The sequence below is a fragment of the Protopterus annectens genome, chromosome 2.part0, assembly GCF_019279795.1.
Source record: "Protopterus annectens isolate FY-2018-M chromosome 2.part0, PAN1.0, whole genome shotgun sequence".
Lineage (NCBI taxonomy): Eukaryota > Metazoa > Chordata > Ceratodontiformes > Protopteridae > Protopterus > Protopterus annectens.
Genome location: NC_056728.1, coordinates 1,127,247,380 through 1,127,272,403, shown reverse-complemented (window position 1 = coordinate 1,127,272,403; position 25,024 = coordinate 1,127,247,380). Strand labels below are relative to the sequence as shown.

At 41.8% G+C, this 25,024-nt stretch overlaps 1 protein-coding gene across 1 annotated transcript in view; it reads left to right on the top strand.

Annotated features, from left to right (window-relative positions):
- The window catches only part of PPM1K (protein phosphatase, Mg2+/Mn2+ dependent 1K), a 334,062-nt gene that overhangs the window by 126,078 nt on the left and 182,960 nt on the right, over positions 1 to 25,024 (top strand). The window contains exon 6 of the mRNA XM_044061323.1: positions 19,236 to 19,370. Within this exon, the coding sequence (XP_043917258.1) occupies positions 19,236 to 19,370 (135 nt within the window). The remainder of the gene's footprint in view (positions 1 to 19,235; positions 19,371 to 25,024) is intronic.

Genomic DNA, 25,024 nt, shown 5'->3' with positions numbered 1-25,024 from the left:
CAAATTTACCCATACTTGGAGGATTGCCTGATTCAGGTGGACAGTCAGAAGTTGCTGCTTCAGCACCTGACATTTATAAAGAGACTCTAACTTCTCTGGTGTATGCCATCAACAAAAATAAATCACTTCTGGTACCCAGCCAAAAGATTGTATTCCTGGGAGCAAGCTTTAACACAACTTCCCAGATAGCATTCCTCACGCCAGAAAACCAGGTTTATTTGACAAATTACTTCAAAGTACTGGCCACCAAAACCCAGCTATCTGCAAGAAAAATACTGCAGGCCCTAGGATTCATGGCCTCATGCATTCTACTTATTCCATATGCAAGACTGCATATGAGGAAACTTCAGTGGTACTTCAAGTCTCTGGTGTCAGCATTCTCAGGACATGGAAACACTGAATGTTAAGTTGTCTATCTCACCTTCATTCTTGCTGGATGGGTTCGGAGCCGACCTCGGCTCCGACTCGGCCACTCTAAAAGCTCGAGAGTTGGTTCCACCGGCTCGAGGCTCCCCTTATATCCCACAATGCTAGGCGTGAGTTACCTAGGATCTCGTTTGCCGCTACAGCGATCGAGGTGTTGGTTTTTCTACCGGCTTGTTGGTAAGTGTATTTCTGTAAAATTAGAATACTTAAACCCCTATATTTTTAAGTTTAACTACTTTTCCCTTAGTTTAGTGGATTTCTACCCTTGTTTTTCGGAAAATCCTGTTTTTTTCCCACAAGAACTTTAAAGTTCTCTCTCGGGCCTTCTGGCCTTTCCCCATTCCCTAGTGGTGTGTGTGTGTTGTTCTTAATTAAAACTTTTAGTTAATTGTTTTATTTTTGAGTTTTAAAATAAGATTAGTGTAATCAGTGTGTCTGAGTGTGTGTGATTACACTTTCTTGTCTAGGATGTCTAAAGACACAAAGGTCTCAGGCTTCAAGAAGTGTGATGCGTGCTGTCAGAAAATGTCTCTGACAGACGGTCACACTTCTTGTGTCTACTGCCTGGGGCCTTTGCACCTGCAGGACTCCTGTGCTGTATGCCACGGCTTCAGCCCCAGGGTCCTGCAGGAAAGAAAGAACAAGTTGATCCTAAGGGGTCTACTTAAGCCTGAGGATTCCCTTTCTGTCTCTGGGAAGCCCTCCAAGGCTTCTAGGTCCTCTGCTCCAGCTACTGAGCCGAGACCTAAAGCTACAAAACCTATGTCTGCATCGGCTCCAGCTGGAGCCGGAGTCTACAGCTTCTGTGGTTCCCTCGGCTCCGGCTGGAGCCGAGGTAGTAGAAATTCCCTTGTCGGCTCCGACCAGACCTTCGGAGCCGACATCTAGGAAGAGATCTAGGTCACCATCCCTTGGCTCCGTTCATTCGGCTCCAGCATCTCCTCTGCTGTCTGAACGGAGCCATAAATCTCACTCCTCTAGGTCATCGAGGCTGTCGGATCATGACCTTCAGAGGGTAGTGAGTCGACTTCTTAAGTCCGAGGCACTGGCCCAAATGCTTCAGAGCCCGACTCATCAGTCGATGCCTGCCCCTGTCCATCAATATGTTCCTCCTCCGACTCCGTTGAGCTCGGAGCCGGGGCGTGTCGGAACCGAGACTGTGGTAGCGTCGGAGCCGATACAGATGTCTTCGGCTCCATCGTCGGCTCCGATTTCTTCTTTCGAAGAATCTCGGCGCCGAACTTCCCTCGTCGGCTCCGAGGGGGTGAGTGGCATCGGACCCTTGTCCGACCCCGCTCTTCCTCTCGGAGCTTCGGCGCTGGTGAGTTCGGCTCCGACATCGGCCTCGGAGCCATCACTGTCGGTGCCGAGGGAGGTTTTCAGCTTCTCGGAGCGGGGACCTCTGGCTTTGCCTGACAGGGGTGCGTTCGAGGTCATGCGGAGTGTGTTAGAGCCTGGCTCTACTCCACAGTCGGCTCCGTCCACCCCTCCCTCTATGGTGCCTCAGGTCAAGTCGACTCACTCCCTCATCCCGGACCGCAGAGAGCCAGCTCCTCAGGAACCCCCTGTGGGGATTTCATCCTCTTCCGTGGCGCCTCCTGATTTGGCAGAAGAGCCCCCTTGGAAGAGGAAGTGTAAGAGGAAACACATTGACTCACCTGAGTCCATCACATCTGACACAGATTTAGATGATTCCGAGGGTTCCCCCGTTCCCCTTCTGAAGATGTCTCTTTTGCAGACATTCTCGAAATCCTCAGAGGGGAAATTGGCCAGCCCTCAACCCTTCGGAGGATGAATCTGTGTACTTTGAGGCGTTTGGCTCTCGTCCTTCCACCTCCTGGGTGTCTCCCCCCCTTTGACCCCCTCATGCAGGTGGTAGCTAAAAAGGCATGGACGGCTCCTGATTCAGTGGACCCCACTCCCAGGAGACCCTCAAAATTCATAACGGCACCAGCAGACAAACAGTTCTTGACAAAAGGAGTCTCTGTGGATGCTATGGTGGTAGCTGCTGCCACTAAGAAGGAACTAGCTGATCCTTCAGTACCTGTCCATCCACCTAACAAGGAATCTAGGTCCATGGACAGGTACGGGAAGCAGATGTTCTCGTCAGCGACATTTGCTATGCGTTCACTGAACTACCTGTGCCATTTTACTCGTCTTCAAAGGGACTTGATTAAAGAAGCGAGTGACATGTTGAAGGACCCTACAGCTGCGGGTTTTCAAGCTAAGATGAACACTCAGCTGGCTACCCTTAACTCCATAGCCAACTCCTCCATGCGCCTCCTTTCTTATGCGGCTGATGGAGCGAGTAGGGCCGCAGGGACGGGTGTGGCCTTACGTAGGCATGCCTGGATGCGGCTATGCAATTTTGTGGACCCCTTCAAGACGTCTTTCACTAATTGCCCGTTTGATGGATCATCCCTCTTTGGTCCTCAAGTGAAAGAAACCTTGACTAGGTGCGAGACTGATGGCAAGACTCTTTCTGCCGTCGGAGTCCGTTTTTCTACTCCTTCTAGGCCTTACCCCAAAGGCCAGAAAAGTGGGAAAATGTGGTTCCATAAACAATCTCAAGGGACTTCGCCTGACGCACAAAGTCGTTTCCCCGCCAGAGGCAGAGGCGGGAATAACAATGGTAGACGTCGCCCTCGAGGCAGGGGGGCTCCGCAGAACCAGGGCAATCGAGAAGCCTTCTCTGATAAGCCCTTTCAGCATCCCTGAGGTGTTGCCCGACTGCCCACCTTCGGAGGCAGTCGGGGGAAGATTGTCACTGTACCCAGAAGCCTGGCTATCCCTGACTCAAGACAAATGGGTACAGTCCGTCATTTCCGAAGGCTATTCTATCCCCTTTCTTCGCATTCCGAACCAATCAAAAAAATCCCTTCCAGATGTTCCACCCGCTCAAAGGGATCTAGCGGTTTTGGAAATTTCAAAGCTGCTTGCAAAAGAGCAATTCAACCAGTTCCAGCAGACCAGCAAGGATCCGGAATCTACTCAAGGTTCTTTTAGTTCCAAAGAAAACAGGGGACTGGAGACCAATTTTGGATCTCAGTATCTTGAACAGATCAGTCAAGAAAACAAGATTTCGGATGGTCACGCTGCAGTCCATCCTTCCCTATTGGGAAAAGGAAACTGGATGTGCTCTATAGACCTTCAGGATGCGTACTATCACATAAAAATGAACAGATGCTCCAGAAGATTCCTCCGCTTCAGGCTGGGAACCAGTCATTTTCAATTCAGGGCCCTGCCCTTTGGTCTCACCACTGCCCCGGTGTTTACCAAATGCATGGCAGTGGTAGCTTCTCACCTGAGATGACAAGGATTCCAGGTGTTTCCATATTTGGACGACTGGCTCCTCACAGCTCCCACCAAGCATCTCCTTCTGATGGCCAGGGATTACACCTTTCACATTTGTCAAAAGTTAGGCATTTCAATAAATTGCGAAAAGTCTGTTTTGTCGCCTTGTCGTACTATTACCTTCATAGGCGCAAATCTAGACACAGTAGACATGTCTCTTGAGACTAACAGATCAGAGAATAACAGACATACACAAACTGGTCTCACTCCTTTTCAACAACAACAGAATCAAAGCCAGGTTAGTGCTGAAAGTGTTGGGAATTATGGCGGCGGCCATACCTCTGCTTCCATTAGCCAGATTCCACATGCGAATCCTTCAATGGATGCTCTTTACACAATGGTCATACCAGCAACTTCCAATGTCCCACACCATTATGATCACGCAGGCGTGTAGAAATCATCTCATGTGGTGGAGGTCTTCCCCTCAGCTCTTGTTGGGAAGACCCTTTGTTCCACCCCCTCCAGTTGCTACTCTGACAACGGACGCCTCCCTGATCGGGTGGGGGGGGCATTATCAGGGCAGGACGGTCCAGGGCACATGGCAACCAAACGAATGCCACTTGCACATAAATGTTCTGGAGATGAGAGCAGTGCTTTTAGTGTTGCAAGCCTTTCAAGACTCTCTTCCCTTGGGAACGATTGCAATCCAGACAGACAATATGTCTGTAGTGTGGTACATCAACAAACAAGGCGGAACCAGGTCCTACCCCCTGTGTCGAGAAGCACTCAGATTGTGGCAATGGGCGATTTTCTTCTCAGCGGTTTCTGATAGCAACGCACATCCCCGGGAAGTCCAATCAAATCGCGGACAAGTTGAGCAGAGCTATCCTCATGCCTCACGAGTGGTCTCTGAAAGACTCTGTTGTGAGAGAAATTTTCCTCAAGTGGGGTCAGCCTTGCTGCGATCTTTTTGCTACTCCCCAAAACAGCAAGTGCAGAGATTATTTCACTCTATTCCCTTTACCAGGCCAACCCAGCAGAGACGCTCTAGTCCAAGTTTGGCCCGGGGACTTCTGTATGCATTTCCTCCCTTCCCACTAATCTCTCAAGTGATACAGAAAGCTATCGCTCAGAAGGCCTCATTGATCCTCATTGCTCCTTACTGGCCTCGAGAGGTGTGGTTCCCCTTTCTACATCAATTTCTATTGGAGCGAGCTTGGCATCTGGACCTAGTTCCAGATCTTTTGATCCATCAGTCGGGTCAGTTACATCGCTCCCTCCCTCTCTGAACCTCACTGCTTGGTTCCTCCAGTTCCAACCTTAGCCAGGCTTCCTCAATTATCTCACTCCGTTCGAGATATTTTGATAGCTTCCCATAAATCTTCCACTCGGAAGATTTATTTGAGTAAGTGGAAACGCTTCACATATTGGGCTCAAGGAAGGGACATATATCCTTTCACTGCTTCCATCCAAATAGTCCTTGATTTTCTAGCTGAACTCTTCCATGCAGGTTCATCTCCCTCTACTCTTAAAGTTCAATTGGCAGCTATTTCTAACTTTCATGTGGGTATTTCTGAGTCTGCCTTAATGTCCCACAAGCTTTGCAAAGCCTTTTTGAAAGGAGTTTTTCTTCTCAGACCTCCTATAAGAAATCCTCCTTCTCCTTGGGACCTAAATTTAGTTCTTACTACTTTGATTCTTCCCCCTTTCGAACCTGCAGCCTCCTGTTCTTTAAAATTGCTATCATGGAAGACTCTCTTTCTGGTAGCTATTACTTCAGCTAGAAGAGTTTCAGAACTTCAAGCACTCAGCTGTCGACCTCCTTATCTATTGTTTCATAAGGACAGGGTATCCTTACGAACGAACCCGTCCTTTTTGCCTAAGGTAGTCTCGACGTCAAATCTAAATCAAAGCATTGACCTCCCTGTCTTTTTTCCAGAATATTCCAATAGGTCTGAACAAAAATTACACTGGCTAGATGTTCATAGTCAGTTGAGGTACTATTTGGATAGAACAAAACAATTCAGAAACTCTGACCAGCTGTTTGTCTCCTATGCAGAAGGCAGAAAGGGACTTTCAGTTTCAAAGGTATCATTATGTAGATGGCTAACATCTCTGATTTCCCTTGTATATGAAATTAGACACCAAAAGCTGCCTAATAAACCTAAGGCCCATTCCACCAGAGCTTTGGCTACTTCTTTAGCCTTCCAAGACAGACTGCCTATTGACACCATTTGTGCAGCGGCTACTTGGGCTACTCCTCACACTTTCATTTCTCATTATAAGTTGGATTTAGCTTCTAGGCATAGAGCTAACTTTGGTTCCACTGTTCTCAGGAGTCTGTTCCGTTAGGCCACCCGGGACAAGTGCTAGGGACGCGGTCCCATCCAGCAAGAATGAAGGCGAGATAGACAACTTAACATATAGAAGTTATGTTCTTACCATAACGTTCCATGTTAGTTGTCTTCTTCTCGCCTTCTTCTTGCGTCCCATCCTCCTGCCCCCTGGCCTGGACAGACCTAGAGGAGTTGTGATTGTGACCTCTCTTTCTACCACCTCTTTTATTAGGCATATGCTGTTGTGCATATTTCCTGGATGAGGATATAGGTCACCCTTCTTTCTCCCTGGTTAGAGGTGGACTTTGTTTATAGTTATTCTCATACTATTATAAGCTGGGGTTAGCTTACAAACAAGATCTGAGGTAACTCACGCCTAGCATTGTGGGATATAAGGGGAGCCTCGAGCCGGTGGAACCAACTCTCGAGCTTTTAGAGTGGCCGAGTCGGAGCCGAGGTCGGCTCCGAACCCATCCAGCAAGAAGAAGGCGAGAAGAAGACAACTAACATGGAACGTTATGGTAAGAACATAACTTCTATTTCCTGTCATTCCTTGTCTAAAGACAGAGTTCCTTTGGTGGGCAGAGGCTTGCAACCACAAGGGACTCCCTTTCACTTAACCCCTTGATGCCCAAACCCTGACAACAGACTCGTCAGACTATGCATGGGGGGCTCACATGGCAGGCAAATGCATTCAAGGCAAATGGAGCCCAGGACAAATTCACCTGCATATCAACCAAAAAGAAATGTTAGCTGTACAGAATGCACCGATAGCCTTCAAATACCTTATCCTTCCAGGACAACTCTTGATAAAGACCGACAACACCACAGTTATGTGGTGCATAAACAAGCATGGGGTAACTCATTCCTACCCACTCTGCAGGTTAGCCATGGCTCTCTGGAACACAGCCTTTAGCAACCAAGTGCACCCGCAAGCTCAATTCCTGCCAGGCAAACAAAATTCACTGGCAGACGACTTGAGCAGAAATCTACTGGACCCACGAGTGGAAATTGGAACCCAGCTCATTCAAACTTCTAATCCACAGGTGGGAGACACCAGAGGTGGACCTCTTTGCTTCCCCCCAAAACCAATTGAGCAAATTCTGCACCAGAAATCCCCACAGCCAAGCATGAAAAGTGGATGCCCTATCCTTTACATGGGAAAACCTCTCAATCTATACCTTCCCCCCTCTGCCCCTCCTCTCAAAAGTACTTCTCAAGATCAAACAGGACAGGCCATGGACAATCCTTATTGCACCAGACTGGCAACACCAGCACTAGTACCCACTCCTACGCGGTCTGACAGCAGTGCCACCCTGGCACCTACATCAGACCCTCTCTCAGCTGTCCCAGCAGGAGGGACAGCTTTTGCTTCCTCGGCTGCAAACTCTGAACCTTGCAGCCTGGCTTGTTTCCAGAGTACACCAACAGCAACCTCAACAAACAGGTGCTGGATGTCTTAGTACTAGGAAATCCTATTCAGAAAAGTGGAAAAGATACTGTTCTTCGAGCCAGTCTCAAGGAAAGGACACAACCGTGTCCACCTTACCTCAAATCCTAAATTACCTAGCAGAGCTGCTCCACAAAGGCCTATGCCTCTGCCATCTCAGCTCATTACAATACTGAGCCACCCCTCTTCTCTCACCCTCTGATCAAGTAGTTCCTGAGAGGAGCTAACAATTTAAGACCCCCGAGGAGAGTTCTCAATCCTGCCTGGGACCTTAACAGGGTTTCCCTCAGGACTAACCCATCATTTATGCCCAAGGTGGTATCCAGTGTGGCTTTAAACCAATCCATCCATTTACCAACCTTCTTCCCTAATCCTCAGAATAAAGGGGAAAGGATCCTGCACTCCTTGGACATGCACAGACAGCTCAGGTTCTACCTTGACAGGACTAAGCCTTTCAGAAAAACTGACCAGCTGCTAGTCAGTTTTGCTACAGGGGCAGAGGGCAAGGCCATTTCAAAGCAAACCATTTCCAAATGGATAGCACACAGGTTTTCTGCTACAAACACCATGGAAAACCTATCCCACATGGGATCAAAACTTACTCCACTAGGGCTACTTCAAATTCTATAGCATTTCTCAGGGGAGTCCCTACTAGGGACATCTGGAAGCTGCAACCTTGAGTTCTGTACACACCTTCACCAAGCATTACCACTTACCTGTCTCTTCTAAATCCAGAGCTGCATTTGCCACAGCAGTCTTACAAGGCCTGCTAACCAGCCCTAATATTTCTTGACTGCCTCCACTCTTCCTCAGCTTTGGGAATCCACCCAAGTGTGATGACTGCAACAGTGAAACACGAAGAACATAGTACAGTTGTATACTCTTACATAAATGTAGATGTTCAAGTGTATTCACTGTAGCAGTCCTGGTTACCCTCCCTCCAGCCCCCTAACTTCTCTATGCCTTCTACCTTTACTCTTTTTGGCCATATCTTATGGCTATGTTATTTTTACCGGAGGTGTTCCACACCATTTAATTGCTTCTTATTTTGGGGGCTCATGACATCTGGGCAAGAAAAACTGATGTAATGGTGTTGGTTGCATGTTTTATACCCCTGATGACCTGACGTCATGGAAGAGGTGACTGCATCCGATGCAGAAATCCCAAGACTCTGATATTCAAGCTAACTGAGGGCTACCTGCAGGCAGATAACCCAAGTATGATGACTGCAACAGTGAATACACTCTAACATCTACATTTATCTTAGTCACACCCAGTGCAAATCTTAGCATCTTTAACTCTGCCACATCCAGCTCTGACTCCTGCCTTTTCGACAATGCTACCGTCTCCAACCCATATAACATAGCTGGTCTCACTACCCTCTTGTAGACCTTCCCTTTCACTCCTATTGGTATCCGTCTGTCACAAATCACTCCTGACACTCTTCTCCACCCATTCCACCCTGCCTGTACTCTCTTCTTCACCTCTCTTCCACACTCACCATTACTCTGAACTGTTGATCCCAAGTACTTAAACTCATCCACCTTTACCAACTCCACTCCCTGCATCCTCACCATTCCTCTATCCTCCCTCTCAATTACACACATATATTCTGTTTTAGCCCTGCTAACCTTTATTCCTCTCCACCTCTCCAGGGTCTTCTCAACCTGGTCCCTACTCTCACTACATATCACAATGTTATCTGCAAACATCATAGTCCATGGCTCCTCCTGTCTAATCTCATCTGTCAACCTGTCCATCACCACTGCAAATAAGAAAGGGCTCGGAGCTGATCCTTGATGTAATCCCACCTCCACCTTAAATGTATCTGTCACTCCCACCGCAGTCCTCACCACTGTCACACTACCCTTGTACATATCCTGTACCACTCTTACATACTTCTCTGCCACTCCCGACTTCCTCATACAATACCACAACTCCTCTCTAGGCACTCTGTCATATGCTTTCTCTAAGTCCACAAAGACACAATGCAACTCCTTCTGACCTTCTCTGTATTTCTCCAACAACACTCTGAGCAAATATTGCATCTGTAGTGCTCTTTCCTGGCATGAAACCATACTGCTGATCACTAATCACCTCCCTTCTTAACCTAGCTTCCACTACTCTTTCCCATAACTTCAAGCTGTGACTGATCAATTTTATCCCTCTGTAGTTACTGCAGCTCTGCACATCACCCTTATTCTTAAAGATAGGTACCAAAACACTTTCTCCACTCCTCAGGCATCCTCTGACTTTCCAAAATTTCATTAAACAATCTGGTTAAAAATTCCACTGCCATTTCTCCTAAGCACCTCCATGTTTTGGAGACGGATAATGTAGTAAATACTTTTATTCAAGAAAATAAAGCCTGTGATTCTACTTCTGCATACCTTTACATTGCTTAGATGTATTTTTTTTTGCAGTTAACGCTTCTGCATAACTTTAACTGCCATAGATGTATTATTTGTAGTTAACGCCTCCCTGCTTAAGCCTCGCTAACATACGCTTGCTCTGAAAAGCATAATTTGCGACAGCAAAAGGACTTGGTTGTTCTGCCTGAGAGGTAAAGACACGCTGAATGTGTCAAGACTCTTACGGTTTAGCTGTCTACTCAATACAGTTCGAGTGCCTTACCTAGGATTACACTTGTTAAATAATTTTATCTTCAACTATTTTTTATACTCTGTTAAGGTTTTCATGGCTACCGCTCCTCATGTTGAGCATTTCTAAGCATGCAGGTACTCGGGTACTCCATGTAATACCATATAGCTAGCTCCTCTGGGCAACATAACCCTACATTAACTGGGGAGAGCTCCTTGAGCTGTTTGTGCTAAAGCTGACATACTCCCATGACAGCGCTGTTGCGCTTCCTTATCCTATAAGGAACCCATTAACCAAACATAGAAACTTGCATCTTCTATGGTGTTATTCACTAGTTAACTGCAATACTCTATACCTCCTAGTCTGCAGTATTATTCAGTTTATTCCTATACATATTTGAACGGATAGAGGTGTATAGTGTCAATCCTTCTTAATAGATACTGTGTCTTAAATATGATGGTATTGGACTACCAAGCCTTTTTATAGAGTCCTGATATTGCAAATTCTATGTTGAAATGCTTGCATATATGGATACTGTTAATATCTAGATTTTTGTTGTTTTTAGCCTAAAGTGGAATTGTGGATTAAGGTATTACTGAGCTTGAAACAGTATATTACTGCAGTATAATTTTTCTTTTTTAGCTACTGTTTTATATAGACAAGCTTGCTATTTATGTTATGTATCAATAATAACTGTTATTAATGTTAACAAACATACCCAATCATGTCCTAACTCTTTGCTGTTTGCTCCCCACTCCATTGTTGTTATATATTTTTTTTTCTCTCTCCTCCCAGCACCATACTCTCCTGTGCAATTTCCTGCACTAGTCTCTTTGAAACATACCTGCCTTGTGGAATGAACTCTTTCTGAATGCCTGCAGTGGTATCACAAAGCCTAATCTCCCCACAACCCGTCTCACGTTAACAAGAAAGTATGTTGTTGGTCTCTCTATCCTGCCAATAATTTTCTGTAAATCTTTGTTATAAACCCTCTAGGAAACCAGGTGCAGGCTTCAGGCCAGCACAGACAGCAGTCTCCACCGCCCTTTCCTAACATATTAGTGCCCCTCTTACCTCCTAACCTACACAGACATCCTTTTTTACTTGTAGTCACCCCTCCCTAGTTTTACAACCTCACATTCCCCCTCTCCTATCTCCTGTAATAGCAAACCCAGCCATAGGTCTCACCCCTAAACCTCAGCTTAATCTCTTGTGTACCTCCTGCCCACTTGCTTCATTTCATATTTCTTTGGACTCTTATGACCACCTAACCAAACCTACTACTTCCTCACTCTTTTCCTACCGGTCTCATCCACCGACTCTATTCTCTGACTCCTCACTTATCTCAGCACTTACATACTGCTGACTTACCTTAGTATACAGCTTTTCTGATTGTTTCCTTAGAAACAGTTTCACTAACTGTTTCTACCCGCTCCGTTAAGCCCTCTTGGGCTCCTCCGCTCCCCTCCCTACCCCCAATTCCCACCCACCCCCAGGGGTCCTACCTTTATACTTCCTAGACCACACCTCCTCCACCACACCCCTTCCTCTCTCATCACTGTCCAAACACTTAATTTCCTTTCCACCACTTTTATCCTATTACTTACCGTGTCCCTTCAGCTTACTCTACATAAACACTCTTCTCTTTATACTTCATCCTTTCACACTATTCAGCAATCTATTTCCCTAATTACACCCTACACATTCCCTCCCAAATATAATTGATACTGTCCTCTCTCCCTTCTCCTCTCAAGATAGTTTAGCTTCTAGCTACATAGTTCCAATTAATACTCCTACAATGAAGAATCAAAATATCTCACCCTTTATCTCAGTCGTACTAATACTTTCACTCCTACCTCCCCTAATTCTCACTCATCTACTCACCTTTCTTGAAAGCCCACTTGACCCATTACAAAATTATCCCAAAACAGAAACTATCTCACTAAACCCATACCCAAATTTAACACATGCTAATATCACATTTACTTCTAAATACATATTTCCGAAATTTCATCGAACACAGCACACAAAATATAATAACCTCAACCCCAGGAAATGTCTATTTCATTACTGTAGAATCCATAACCTTTACTTTCTAAACCTAATGCTCTCTCTAATAGATGGCGACATCCACCCAAACCCAGGACCTTCACTTTCTCCTTCCTCACCCCTCAACTCCAAAATGTTTCCTACCCATATATTTTCTAAAAAATCTAACTCTCTCTCTATTGCTCATCTTAATATACGCAGCATAAACAATAAAGTTACACAATTACAAACCCTGACTGAAGTCTACTCCTTTGATATTCTATGCTTAACTGAAACTTGGTTAAAACCTACAACCAAGGACAATCAGATCATCCCACCTGGATATAATATCCTAAGACTCTACTGAACCTCCAAAAAAGGTGGAGGAGTTGCTATCCTATATAAACCTTGCCTAAATTTAACCACCCATAACCTCAAACCACCTCTAGACTCCAATGCAGAGATTCTTATCACAAAGCTTCTTATCAACAACTCCAAATCTATCTATATCATCTGTTTATACATACCCCCTGGTAACAATATAGCAACTATGGAAAATATTCTCTCCTGGCTATCCCAAAACCTACCTCAAGAAACTATCATCCTAGGTGATACAAATATAGACTGGACCTCCCTCTGCAGTAACCTCCCTTCTAACCACATAAACCTATATGGGTATTCCCAAACTATCACCTCCCCTACCAGAATAAATAGATCCAACAAAAAATCTAGCCTATTAGACTGGATTCTTATTAACCGTCCTCCCCATACTTATGACTCAGGAACTCTCCCAGATGATTTAAGTGACCACTCACTTACCTACATCATCAAACATAAAACCAACTGTCCCTCTCCAATATCCACAATAAGCATCAGATCCAAAAAGAACTTTAACTCAGAACTATTCCAGATGGAACTAAAAGCATGTAACTGGTTACCACTGCTTAATTTATCCTTAGACGATGCCGTTACTTACTTTAACTCCAACTTTCTTACCATCCTGGACCGCCATGCCCCTACCAGACAAATTAGAACAAAAAACAAACCTGCACCATGGCTATCTAAAGAAACCAAACAAAAAATCAAAGATAGAAACAAACACTGGGAAATTTGGAAAAAGACTCAAAGTCCTATCCACCAACAAACCTTCAGACAACTAAGAAATCAAACAAAAAGAGCTGTAATATCGGATAAAAAGAATTTCTACCTACTTTCCCAACAAGCAAATCAAACCAAATCACAGAGGTTCTGGTCCAGCATCAACCAACTACTCCACCCAGGGCAAACTACCACTCCTAGCCCTCAAAATACTGAACACAAAACTTCAATAAATATAGCTAATGAATTTAACCCATTCTTCACTAACACTATACAAACACTAGCTAGCCAGCTCTCCCCTGATAATTTCACTTTACCTACTAATAAAACAAACTCTTCTCCTTCCTTCCAACTTCAACCCATCCCTACATCATATGTACTTACCCTCCTCCAGAAATTGAAACCATGCTCTCCCTCGGCAGACCAACTACCAGCAGAATTTCTGCAACTAGCCGCTAAATCCATTGCCTACCCTATATCAATCCTAATCAACAGAACCATTACTGAAAGCTATATCCCCTCCATTTGGAAAATCTCCCATATTATCCCCCTCCACAAAGGTGGCCAATCTACTGAACTTTCCAACTTTCGACCAATTGCCCTCCTCTCACCTATAGCTAAAATTATGGAAAAATGCATCCATAAACAATTACTTCAACATTTAACACAAAATAATCTTCTAGCTAACTACCAGCATGGTTTTAGACCTTCACACAGTACCTCCACTGCCCTTCTCTCCTTTACAGATATTATCAACAAACACCGTAGTCTAAACAAACTCTCTTCTGCCCTATTCATTGACCTATCTAAAGCTTTTGATATGGTGAATCACCAAATTCTCATCACCATAATAAAATCCCTATCACTTGACACATCCTCCATTAAGTGGTTCCAGTCCTACCTTGACAAAAGACAGCAGGCCGTACTATGGCACAAGTCTCTCTACCCACCTACCAGTCAACCTAGGTGTCCCCCAAGGTTCCATCCTTGGACCTTTACTTTTTTCCATTTTCATCAATGATCTCCACCTGGCTATCCCTCAAGCCTCTTGTATACAATATGCAGATGATTCCACACTTATATGCTCAGCCTCATCCTCTTCATACCTCCTACACCTTACCCAACAAGTCTTCAGCACAGTTGAGAAATGGTTTACACATAGATGCCTTCTCTTAAACCCCAAAAAGACTAAACTCCTTCTTTTCTCTCCCAACAGTAAATTCCCCACATTAGATTTCTCAGTCACTTCTACCAACAATACTATTTATTATATCCCCAGAACCTACCACTAAACTGCTAGGAGTCACCATCGACAATAAACTAAACTTTGATATACATATAAACAATACTATTAAATCTGTTAATAGAAAAATAGGCTCCCTGTATCGGATTAAATCTTTTCTCCTACCCTCTGCTCGTACAACAATAGCACACACATCTAATATCTCCTCTTCTATATGCTTCACCCATCTTTACTAAACTTTCTAAAAACAATCTCAGCAAACTGGAAATGTCCTATAATAACATCGCCAGATTTGCCACAGGAAACCCTTATAGAACCCATCATTGCCTCAATCTAAAACAGCTAGGCTGGCTTGAACTACAGAACCTAATTAAATTCCATCAACTAACTATAGCTCACAAAACCCTTTACACACCATCCAAAACACCTGCTCTATCCACACTAATCACTCCCTATAAAAACCTAGATTCCCTAAGGTCCTCACATAAACTCTTAACACATACTACCAAAATAAACAACAAGCCCAGTGACTCTCTTTTCTCTAATACTGTAGGGAAAGCCTGGAATCTTCTACCAAATGATATTTCTACACTTCCCTCTCTCTCCAGTTTCAAAAACAATCTGAAAGTGTATCTCAAATCTCACTGGCTATGTCATTGCTCCAAACCTGACTAGCTCTATAGTTACTTACTGCATCCTATACAGATTATTTAGCTAGAATTGTTATTTTTATCCTGTAATTTAGTGCTGTTTATGCTTATTTTTTTTTTCTTTTTTTTTTTCTTTTGCATATTTGTGCTACTCATAGATAGAAATAAGTTAATTAGCTGTATGTATCTAGGAGCTTTTCTCCCCGGGCCTCTACTGAAAATGGACATGTATCCAGTTAGACTAGCCCGGTAAACAAATGTAAAGTAAAATAAAATAAAATAAATAAAATAAAATATAACTACTAAGGTATCATTCCAACAAAATAACATATTAAATAATCAAATAATGCTAACAGAAGTGAAAGAGCAAAAAATAAATAAATAAATAAATAAATAAAAGATAATAAAGTTCCAGGACTGGATGGGATAATTCCTGAACTATACAAGATTTTTCCTGAATATATAATAAAGAAAACTGAGTGCCTTTACTATAGTTAAGCAGAAGTGTATAATACCCCCATTGTGGAAATACTCCGTTATCTCCCCCAAATCCAAAGGACCCCAAATCTTGTGATTCATATAGGCCCATTTCATTACTAAAAACTGATTATAAAATTTTCATGACAATATTAGCTAATAGGATAAAGGAAATATTACATAATCTAATGTATAATGATCAAACTGGATTCATTCTTAGAGAAGTACAAGATAACATTATTAAATTACTGTCATTAATAGACATGGCATCAGCCTAGACATAGAAAAGGCTTTTGATTCTATTAGTTGGTTTTGGCTGCAAAGAATTCTGATTGGTTTGAATTCTCCTCAGATTTTGTCAACTTATTAATGAAAATTTGTAGTGTGGCACAAGCTTATGTGAAAATCTGATCATGTCTATCCTCACGGAACTAGACAAGGTTGTCCTTTGTCACCATTATTGTTTGCTCTTTCAATGGAACATTTTGCTACATATATCTGAAACAAGCAAAATATAAAAGGCTTTCAAATTTAATAAGGACTATTGTCCTAAGATACAATTATTTGCTGATGATATGTTAACGTTGGGTGATATTGATGGTTTTTTGCATGATGTTTAAAAATACCTTAAGCAAGTTTGAAATAATTTTGGGGCTTAGATTTAATCATAACAAATCCAAAAAATTACTAATTTAACAAAAAGATCAACAAAAACTTGAGAGAATAGCCTGTTTAATTGGGAGAATGATGTATTAGAATATTTGGGTCTCTGTATAAAGAGCACATGGAAAGAGTCTGTTAAACTCAACTAGACTACAATAATTTAATAACCACCATTAGCGAACTAATCAAAAGATGGAATAAAATGTTCTTCACAATGGAGGATATGCTCTCTTTAATTAAAATGATGATTTTACCTAAAATTTTGTTTTATATGCAGTCATTGATACTACCCCCTCCCAAAACCTTCTTTAAAAAATTAAGATTCCATGGTACTTAAATTTTTATGGCTCCCCTTAAAACCTAGGATTGCATATAAATGGCACATTAGAGCTTGGAACAGTAATGGAATAGCATTCCCTAGCCTATCTGTTATAATTAATGTAATATTACATTGGATGACACCTGCCTATACGTCTGACTGAAAAACAGTACATGAGATTCATATAACTGATGTCAGAACTATAGAAAATCAATTTAAGAAACAATATGGAATATGTAGAGTTCATTGGCTTTTACGTGAATATTTAATAAGTTTGATCATTTTTCTTATGGCATTAATCAAATCTGTAATAACTTTAAAAATATAATTGATAGAAATCATTTAATGTTGTAATTACAATTTCTTATATTCCCTGTAGCATACTCCCTTGATTGCCTTGATTCTTTCAACAGCAATGTGATGCAAAAATTAAAGGAAAAGAACTTGATATTCTTGCATCAGTTTATTGAAAATGTAGTTCTGATAATAGTCAAGACAGTTTGTTTATACACTCATTACGGCAGTTTATAGAAAACAGAGTATCAATCAACCTAGAGACTGAATCTATACCTAGTTTGATTCAGCTTTTTATTAGGTGTCTTGAAAAGACAGATAATCAAAAATTTAAGTATCTCCCCTATCTACAAGATACTAAGAGAAGACACTGTTTGACTCGATTTTTGGAATTGTGTCTTGAAAAGACAGATAATCAAAAATTATCTCCCGTATCTACAAGATACTAAGAGAAGACACTCTAAAGTTTGACTCGATTTTTGGAATTACTATGCAAAGATTAATGGAGAACAAATATCTGATGAATCCAAAAAACTTGTTATTGAATTCTATGTATGGTACCCGTTCTTCATTATATTGGCGATTTGTATACATGGACATTTATGAATAGGAGTTCTATACTCCACTTAAAATAAATCTTGTACTCAAAAATAGTGAAAGTAAATGTTGGAAATGTGATGAATTACTAGAGGCAAACTGGGTTCGCATGTTCATTGAATGTAGAAATGTTCAATATTGGAAAGACTTCAGATGTTTTGTAAATGCTTTATGGTCTGATAACTGTCATATTTCTAACTCACTAATCCTATTCAATGTTCCTATATCTAATGTAATACCTAAATTTCATATTCAGTTACTCTGGTCAATTCTTGCAATTGCCAGAAAAGTTATTACTTTTGAACTGGAAAAGTAAACAAGATTTGATCTTTAAAGATTTTATTAATTTAGCAAAAGTTGTTTGTAAAAAAGAACTGCAAATCATTTATTATAGAACTAATAACATTACTCATAAAAAAAAAATAGTATGGCAAAAATTGGAAAACCTTTCGAACAAATACTGATAACTTCTCATGGCTAAAATGATAATCATAGATGTAAATATTGTAATTAATTTTGTTATTGTTTTATTGTATTTGTTATATGTACATTTGCGTATATTTACAATGAAAGCAGAAATGTTTTCGAAAAAAAAAAAAAAGAAAATTGGGTTTCTTTACCAAAACCACCTAGGGCTCATTCCATTAGGTCTAAGAAAATTGGGTTTCTTTACCAAAACCACCTAGGGCTCATTCCATTAGGTCTATGGTGGTTTCTTCGGTAGTTTGGTGTAGACAAATTGGATCTGGTCTCGGGGAAACAGAGCAGCTTTTGGCCCAACAGTGCTCTGCAGTATTCTTCCTTAGGATCTTCCAGTGTTAGCTGGGAACTCTGTCCTATCAGTCGAATGAATGAAAATGACAATAACAGATTAAAAAGTTATGTACTCATCATAACGTTCTATCTGTGTCTGTTTTCATACGTCAACTCCTCACTCACCTACCTCCCCTCCTTATTTACTTCTGGAGAGATGCAAGACTGATATAGGAACCTCTGTTCCTTATTTGAGCTCCAGCTTCTCCTTTTTTCTATTTTACCACTGTCTTCTTGTATCTAGGGGAAGCAAACTCTATCTGAGGTACGTTAGGTGGGTGAGGCATTATGGGTAAATAGATGAGTTTGAAAGTTCTAGGATCCTACACTCTGGAAGAAGTTGCCTAGTCAAATCAGAGTCTCTGATCTGAACCCATCACTTGAGAAATTGTGGAAATGGACCACACAGATGGAACGTTATGGTGAATACACGACTTTTATTAATGGCACTTTTTTTTTTTTAACCTGTCTTACTTATTTTTTGAGAATTTCCTTTACTAAAATCTGCTACCAGTGAAAAGCAAATGTAAAAAACTGCTTGGTAGTATCTAAAAATGATGCATGAGATGGCATTGTTTGATTTGCTAACATCAGCAATAAAGCAAAGCATATGGATGACCAGACTAGAACAGTACTGAAGAAATGTATCAAGGGCCTGTCAACACAAGGTTACTTGTATTTAGCTTAGCATGCTTTGGTAAAAATGATTGCACCAAAGCTAGTAAAACAGGTTGTTTCAAAGGAGAATAAAGAGCCGCTACAGTTTATACAGGGAGTTTATGCTCCTTACATTTTAAGGAGTAGTGTGAGAAAGTTAACTGAAGTGGTAGGCTGGCATTGCAGAGTAAAGGATATTGTCTGTGATACAGTTAACATGCACCGATTTAAATGGCAACTGTTTTTCTTGAATACTCAGAGTTCTTAATTAGTTTGTCTGAAATTGCAGATACATCATGCAGACGATGCATTCCTGATCCTTACAACAGATGGGATTAACTTCATAGTGAACAATCAGGAGATCTGTGATGTCATCAGTCAGTGCCATGATCCATTTGAAGCTGCCCAAGTCATTACTGAGCAGGTATTGCTGAAAAAAGTATGCTACACTGTAATACATCAGTCTAAGCAGGATTTCATTTGTTCATTCCCTTTCTGCTTAGTTATACCGTATGTGCATGTATGAAAGTTATTGTATTGGGCTTTTTTCTTTGTAGAAAGAGTTTTGACAGCTTACTGGTGGTGGTAGTTGTACACAATTGTGTTTAATAAAATACAATCTGTTTAACAGGCTTAATACTTATGATTCTTCTTCATTAGTTCTAGGTACTTTATCTACTTTGTAATACATATATATTGCATTGTTCACACCCTGAAAATTACTTCTAATTAGTTAATGTAACAACATTGATGCTTTTACATCTTTCTTTGTCATTTTTATATGGATTAATTTAATGCTGCTAGTTAGGAAAATATCAGGAAAATATGTGTTACTGTTTTAAAAAAAGATTTGTCCTGTGGATCACAATCCTGGATTTGCATATCATCATGTATACTGTTTCTGGTTTAACTACATTCCTTATCTAGATTATCTGTTTTCCTCTTTTTAACTACAGAGGCATAACATTTTTACCATATATCAGATACCTCACAGGCCTTAAAATTCACTATATAAAAATTGGAATATGTTTGTAGCAATGTGTCCCATTTTCATAAGGAGTCCTCACTAGTTAGTTGACTTGGATCATAATTTAATAGTAACAACTAACCCAGGAGAACCTGTAAGTTGCAAGTCATTACAGTTCTGTATGTAACTGCCTTTTAGATCAACAATTCAAACTGAGAAATCTCTCCAGACTATACAGAAATCAAGTTACCTATGTGTCACCAGTAACAGACTACATGGATAGCAGAGGATAACTGTGCGTTTGGTCCATTTTGTTCAGTGGACCCTTTCACTGAAACTTCATAACTTGTGCCTATGTTGTTGGATCTCAGAACATATTAAATTAAGGGATGCAGGAATTGAAACCAGAGGGTGGAATGGGTCATGCCACCTACTGCAGCCAAGGCATGTTTTCACTTTTCATAAGAACAGACTTTAACTAATCATACCATATACAAGGCAAAGAAAGCTATGCATATGTATATTTCTCAAGCAGAGCCATTTTACATTAGAGCAGGCCAGGGTATGTGATGCCCTTATGGGCATCCCTTTCATTTGTAAGTAGTGACTTGAAAAAGATGACAATGCATCAAAAAGAGATGAACATAGTAAATGTTAGCAGCAATGGGTGCCAAGCCTACATGAAAACCTAAAGCCTGAAGACTGTATTTATGCCTCTTTTTGTCGTATTAAAATGTGTATGTTTTTTTCTCCCAGAATCGGTCCTTATATTTTTTGACATAGGAATGATTTGATGGAGAGCACCAATTTCCTTTTCTGAAATAGGTTTTCCATGGTGCTTATAACAGAAATGAATACAATGGCTTATCCATTTAGAAATGGTTTGCTTTGAAATAGCCTCCCCATCTGCCCCTGCAGCAAATGCTACCAGCAGTTCAGAATTTCTTCGAGATTTAGTCCTGTCCAGGTAGAATCGGTAGAATCTAAGTTGTCTGTGTACATCCAATGAATGCAAAATCTGCTCCCCCTTGTTCTGTGGATTGGAAAAGAAAGTTGGCAAATGAATGGACTGATTAAGAGCCACACTGGCTACCACCTTGGGCATGAATGATGGATTGGTCCTGTGTGACGGCCTGTCTGCATGAAAGATGATGAAAGGCTCCACTGCCATAAGGGCCTGTAATTCAGATGTTCTTCTAGCTGAAGTGATTGCTAAAAGGAAGGCTGTTTTCCAGGAAAGAAATTTTAAGTCTGCAGTAGCAGCTGGCTCGAAAGGAGGTAGAGTGATTTTCTCCAATACAAAGTTAAGGTCCCAGGCAGGGGTTGGAGCTCTCCTGGGAGGTCTCAAGTTTTTGGCTCCTCTGAAATACTGCTTTAGAAGAGGATGAGAGAAGGGGGGGGGGGTTCTGTGTTGTAATGAGCTGAAATGGCTGAGGCATGGATTTTTATGGAAGAAAAAGACAGGCCCTCGTGAAGTATCTCAGTTAAGTACTGCAAAATCTGAGGTAACTTTGGTACTGCTGTGCTCATCCCTTAAGTTTGATTCCAGGCACAGAATCTTTTCCATTTGTCAGCATAAGATTTTCTAGTACTAGGTCTTCTCGCCTCCAAAATAACATCCATCACAGGTTTGCTGAGGGATGGTAAGGGGGGGATTTAAGTGATTAGCCAAGCTGCAAGATTCAATGTTTGGAGCTGAGTGTGCAGAATTTGGTTCTCCTGCTGAGACAAGTAAGGAAGGTGTAGAGGCAGTTGCCACAGTGAAATGTGCAACACACTGCGTAGGAGTGGGTACCAGTGTTGGTGAGGCCAGTCTGGAGCAATCAAAATCATTTTTGGTTTGTCCTGTTTGACTGAGAGCAGAGGCAGAGGGGGAAAGGCATAGACTATAGGTTTTTCCAGCTGAAGGAGAGAGCATCCACTTTTTTGTGATGAGTTCTTGTGCAAAATTTATCCAACTGGTAGTTCTGGGGTGAGGCAAAAAGATCTATGTCTGGGCTCCCCCATTTGCGTGTCAACATGTTGAAAATCTGTGGTTCCAGTTTCCATTCATGTGGGTCCATGAGATTTCTGCTTGGTTAGTCTGCCAGAACATTCTACTTTCCTGGCAGGAATTGAGCTTGTAGTTGTACTTGGTAGCCCAAGGCCATGTTTCACAATGCCATGGCTAGTCTGCATAGGGGTAGGAATGTGTACCCCCCTGCTTATGTACAACATAACCGTGGTGTTTTCCATCTTTATCAGTAATTGTTCTGGATGAAGGTAGTCCTTGAAGGCTGTCAGTGCATTCTGTACAGCTAGCATTTCTTTTTTGATTGATATGAAGGTGTATTTGATTTGGGCTCCATTTGCTCTGAATGCACTTCCCTGCCAGATGAGCCCCCCCCCCCATGCATAGTCTGATGTGTCTGTAGCTATGGTTTGGGCGGCAGGGGGTGGTGTGAATGGCAGTCCCTTGTTTTGGTGGCAGGCCTCTGCCCACCATAGGAACTCTAGGCGCAGGCAAGGTATGATAGGAATCATGGTTTCCAGGCTGTGACAATGTTGACTCCATAAACTTTTTAAGTACCACAGAAGTTTCCTCATATGCAGTCTTGCATATGGAATTAGAAGAATGCAGGAGGCCATGAACCCCAAGGCTTGCAGTATTTGCCTTGCAGATAGCAGTATTTATGTGGCCACCTGTTTGAAGTAAGTCACCAAATGAATTTGCTTTTCTGGCGTAAGGAAAGCCATTTGGGCAGTTGTATTCAAGCTTGCACCCAGGAATGTAAATTTTTTTTTTGAGGGTACCAGTTGTGATTTATTTTCGTTTAAGGTGTACCCTAGACAAGTTAGAACTCTTTTTACAAACACCAGATGTTTTAGAAGAATGGCCTGGTTTTCTGCCTGAATTAGACAATTGTCCATGTATGGATATATTTGAATATTTCTTTGCCTGCAAAATGCAATTACTGGAGCCAGGCACTTTGTGTGAATACCCTGGGTGCAGTAGACAAGCCAAAGGGCAATGCAGAGAAGTGATAATGCATGCAGCCTGCTTTGAAGCGTAGGTATCTTCTGCAAGATTTCCTGATTGGGATATGCAGGTAAGCCTCTTTAATCTAGAGTTGCCAACCAGGCATCCTTGCATAGCATAGAAAGTAACTGGTGAGAAGAGTCAGCATCTTGAATTTAATGTCCAGAAAGGTGTTTAGAGTAGACAGGTCCAGAATTGGACACCATGATTTGTCTTTTAAGGGTACCAGGAAAAGTCTGGAATAGAAACCTTGTCCCTTTTCCTCTTCTGGTACTAGTTGAATAGCCCCCGTGTTCAGGAGGGAAAGTTCTTGTTTCTGAGCCTCTGCCCACTGATTTGGGGGCAGGTCTGGCCACCCATTTTTAGTTGGTAGCGTGTGGAAATGAAGTCTATATCATTGACACTATATTTAAAACCCATTTGTACTGTTGTACTCAGTAGATGCCTGCGAATCAGAAGTAGTGGGTTTCAGGGGCTGCGAAAGTGCCTCACTGAGTACTGGCGACTGGCTTAGGAGAATTGTCGTCGGCAGTTTTGGACCTCAAAGGCCTGTCTCTGTCTTTTTTTCTTTGCATTTTTTCAGTATTCCGGTAGTCTGATGGATAACAGATGTAATTTCTGGATAATTAAACAGAGAACCAAAATATTTTGAAGCAAAACTGTACCAACGACGGATAGTGCACTGATTTAAATAAAGCACAAGACCGACAGCAAGGTATGTCGTGGTCAGGGCCTAGGCAAGGAATATAGTACAAATGAAAATCCTTATGAGGTATTTGCTTCCCACAGTTAATACAATTAACTTTTACTGACATCGGTAAGGAGCAAGAAAAAGTTCCAACTGGGTACTTGGCTTTTAGTTGAAGACTTCGGTTCTGAAACTCAAAAACGAAAATTTCAGGAGTCTGCCGACTGGCACTTGCAAACTACTTCTGCTTCGGGCACCGCACGGCAAGAAAGACTGATGTAATGGCATTGGCTGCATATTTTATACCCCTGACAGCCTGACGTCATGGAAGAAGGGACAGCAACCGACGCAGGACCAGAGACTTTAATCAGGCCAACCTGCCATCAGATTACCCAAATGTAATGACTGCAACAGTGAATACACTCTAACATCTACATTTATGGTAAGTGTACACAACTGTACTTTCTCACACTATCACACTTAAATAGTAAACTGTTAATTCTGTTATTTACATTACTATATTGGGCATCAAAAGTTTCAAGGAACTAACCTCCTTATCAGCTTGTAATGATCTTATTTAATTTGTTGTAGCCTTGGAATCACTGGTTAGAAGTTTTTTATTGCTTCAGACATGGTGGGTGCTCCACATGTCAGCAAGAATGTGTCATCAGACCTTCCATATAGGTTAGTTATTGCAACTCCTCCAATTCCTCTGCATGTCTGGCTTAGGCTGCTTACTCCTCTATACTGTCAGATCAAACAAATGGGTCAGGAAAGTTGAGCGGTAGAGAGGGAAGGGGCCATTAGCAATATCAATGCTGATGTAGAGGTCTTCGCTGAAAAGGGTCTGTCAGCCAGACTGCTTACCTGGTTATTAATCTGAAATAAATTGAAAGCTAATAAATGCTTCCTCAGGGACTAAAGCTGAAAAGGACTAGCTTGGTAAGAATTTTAATGCACTTTAATGTGTGTATCAGCAAGGTTACACCCAGAAATGAGCATTTCTTTGAATGCGTCTTGTATAGTTGTTAGTGACTTCTGAACTTACCCCTGTTGACACATCCCCTTAAAATTGCTTTTTACTTCTATTTAGTCTGTTAAATTTGTTGTCACTGCTCCAGTGTTGGGGTACCTTCTTTTGCCGTCATATCATTATCAGCATGCTGCTCCATTGTTAGAATATCTTCTGCGCCACATCATTACCCTGCTGTTCCATTGTGAGTACCTTCTGTTATTATTAATATGCTGTTCCAGTGAATAGAGTACCTTCTGTTATAGGGCTGCTTTGCATAGTGGTCTTCATATCTGAAGTGGGAACATATGAATCGGGTCCAGTATGACATTGTTTGGTGTTCCTGACATTCCTCACCATTTCTGTCTCCTTTTCTTATATTCTTTAAGCTG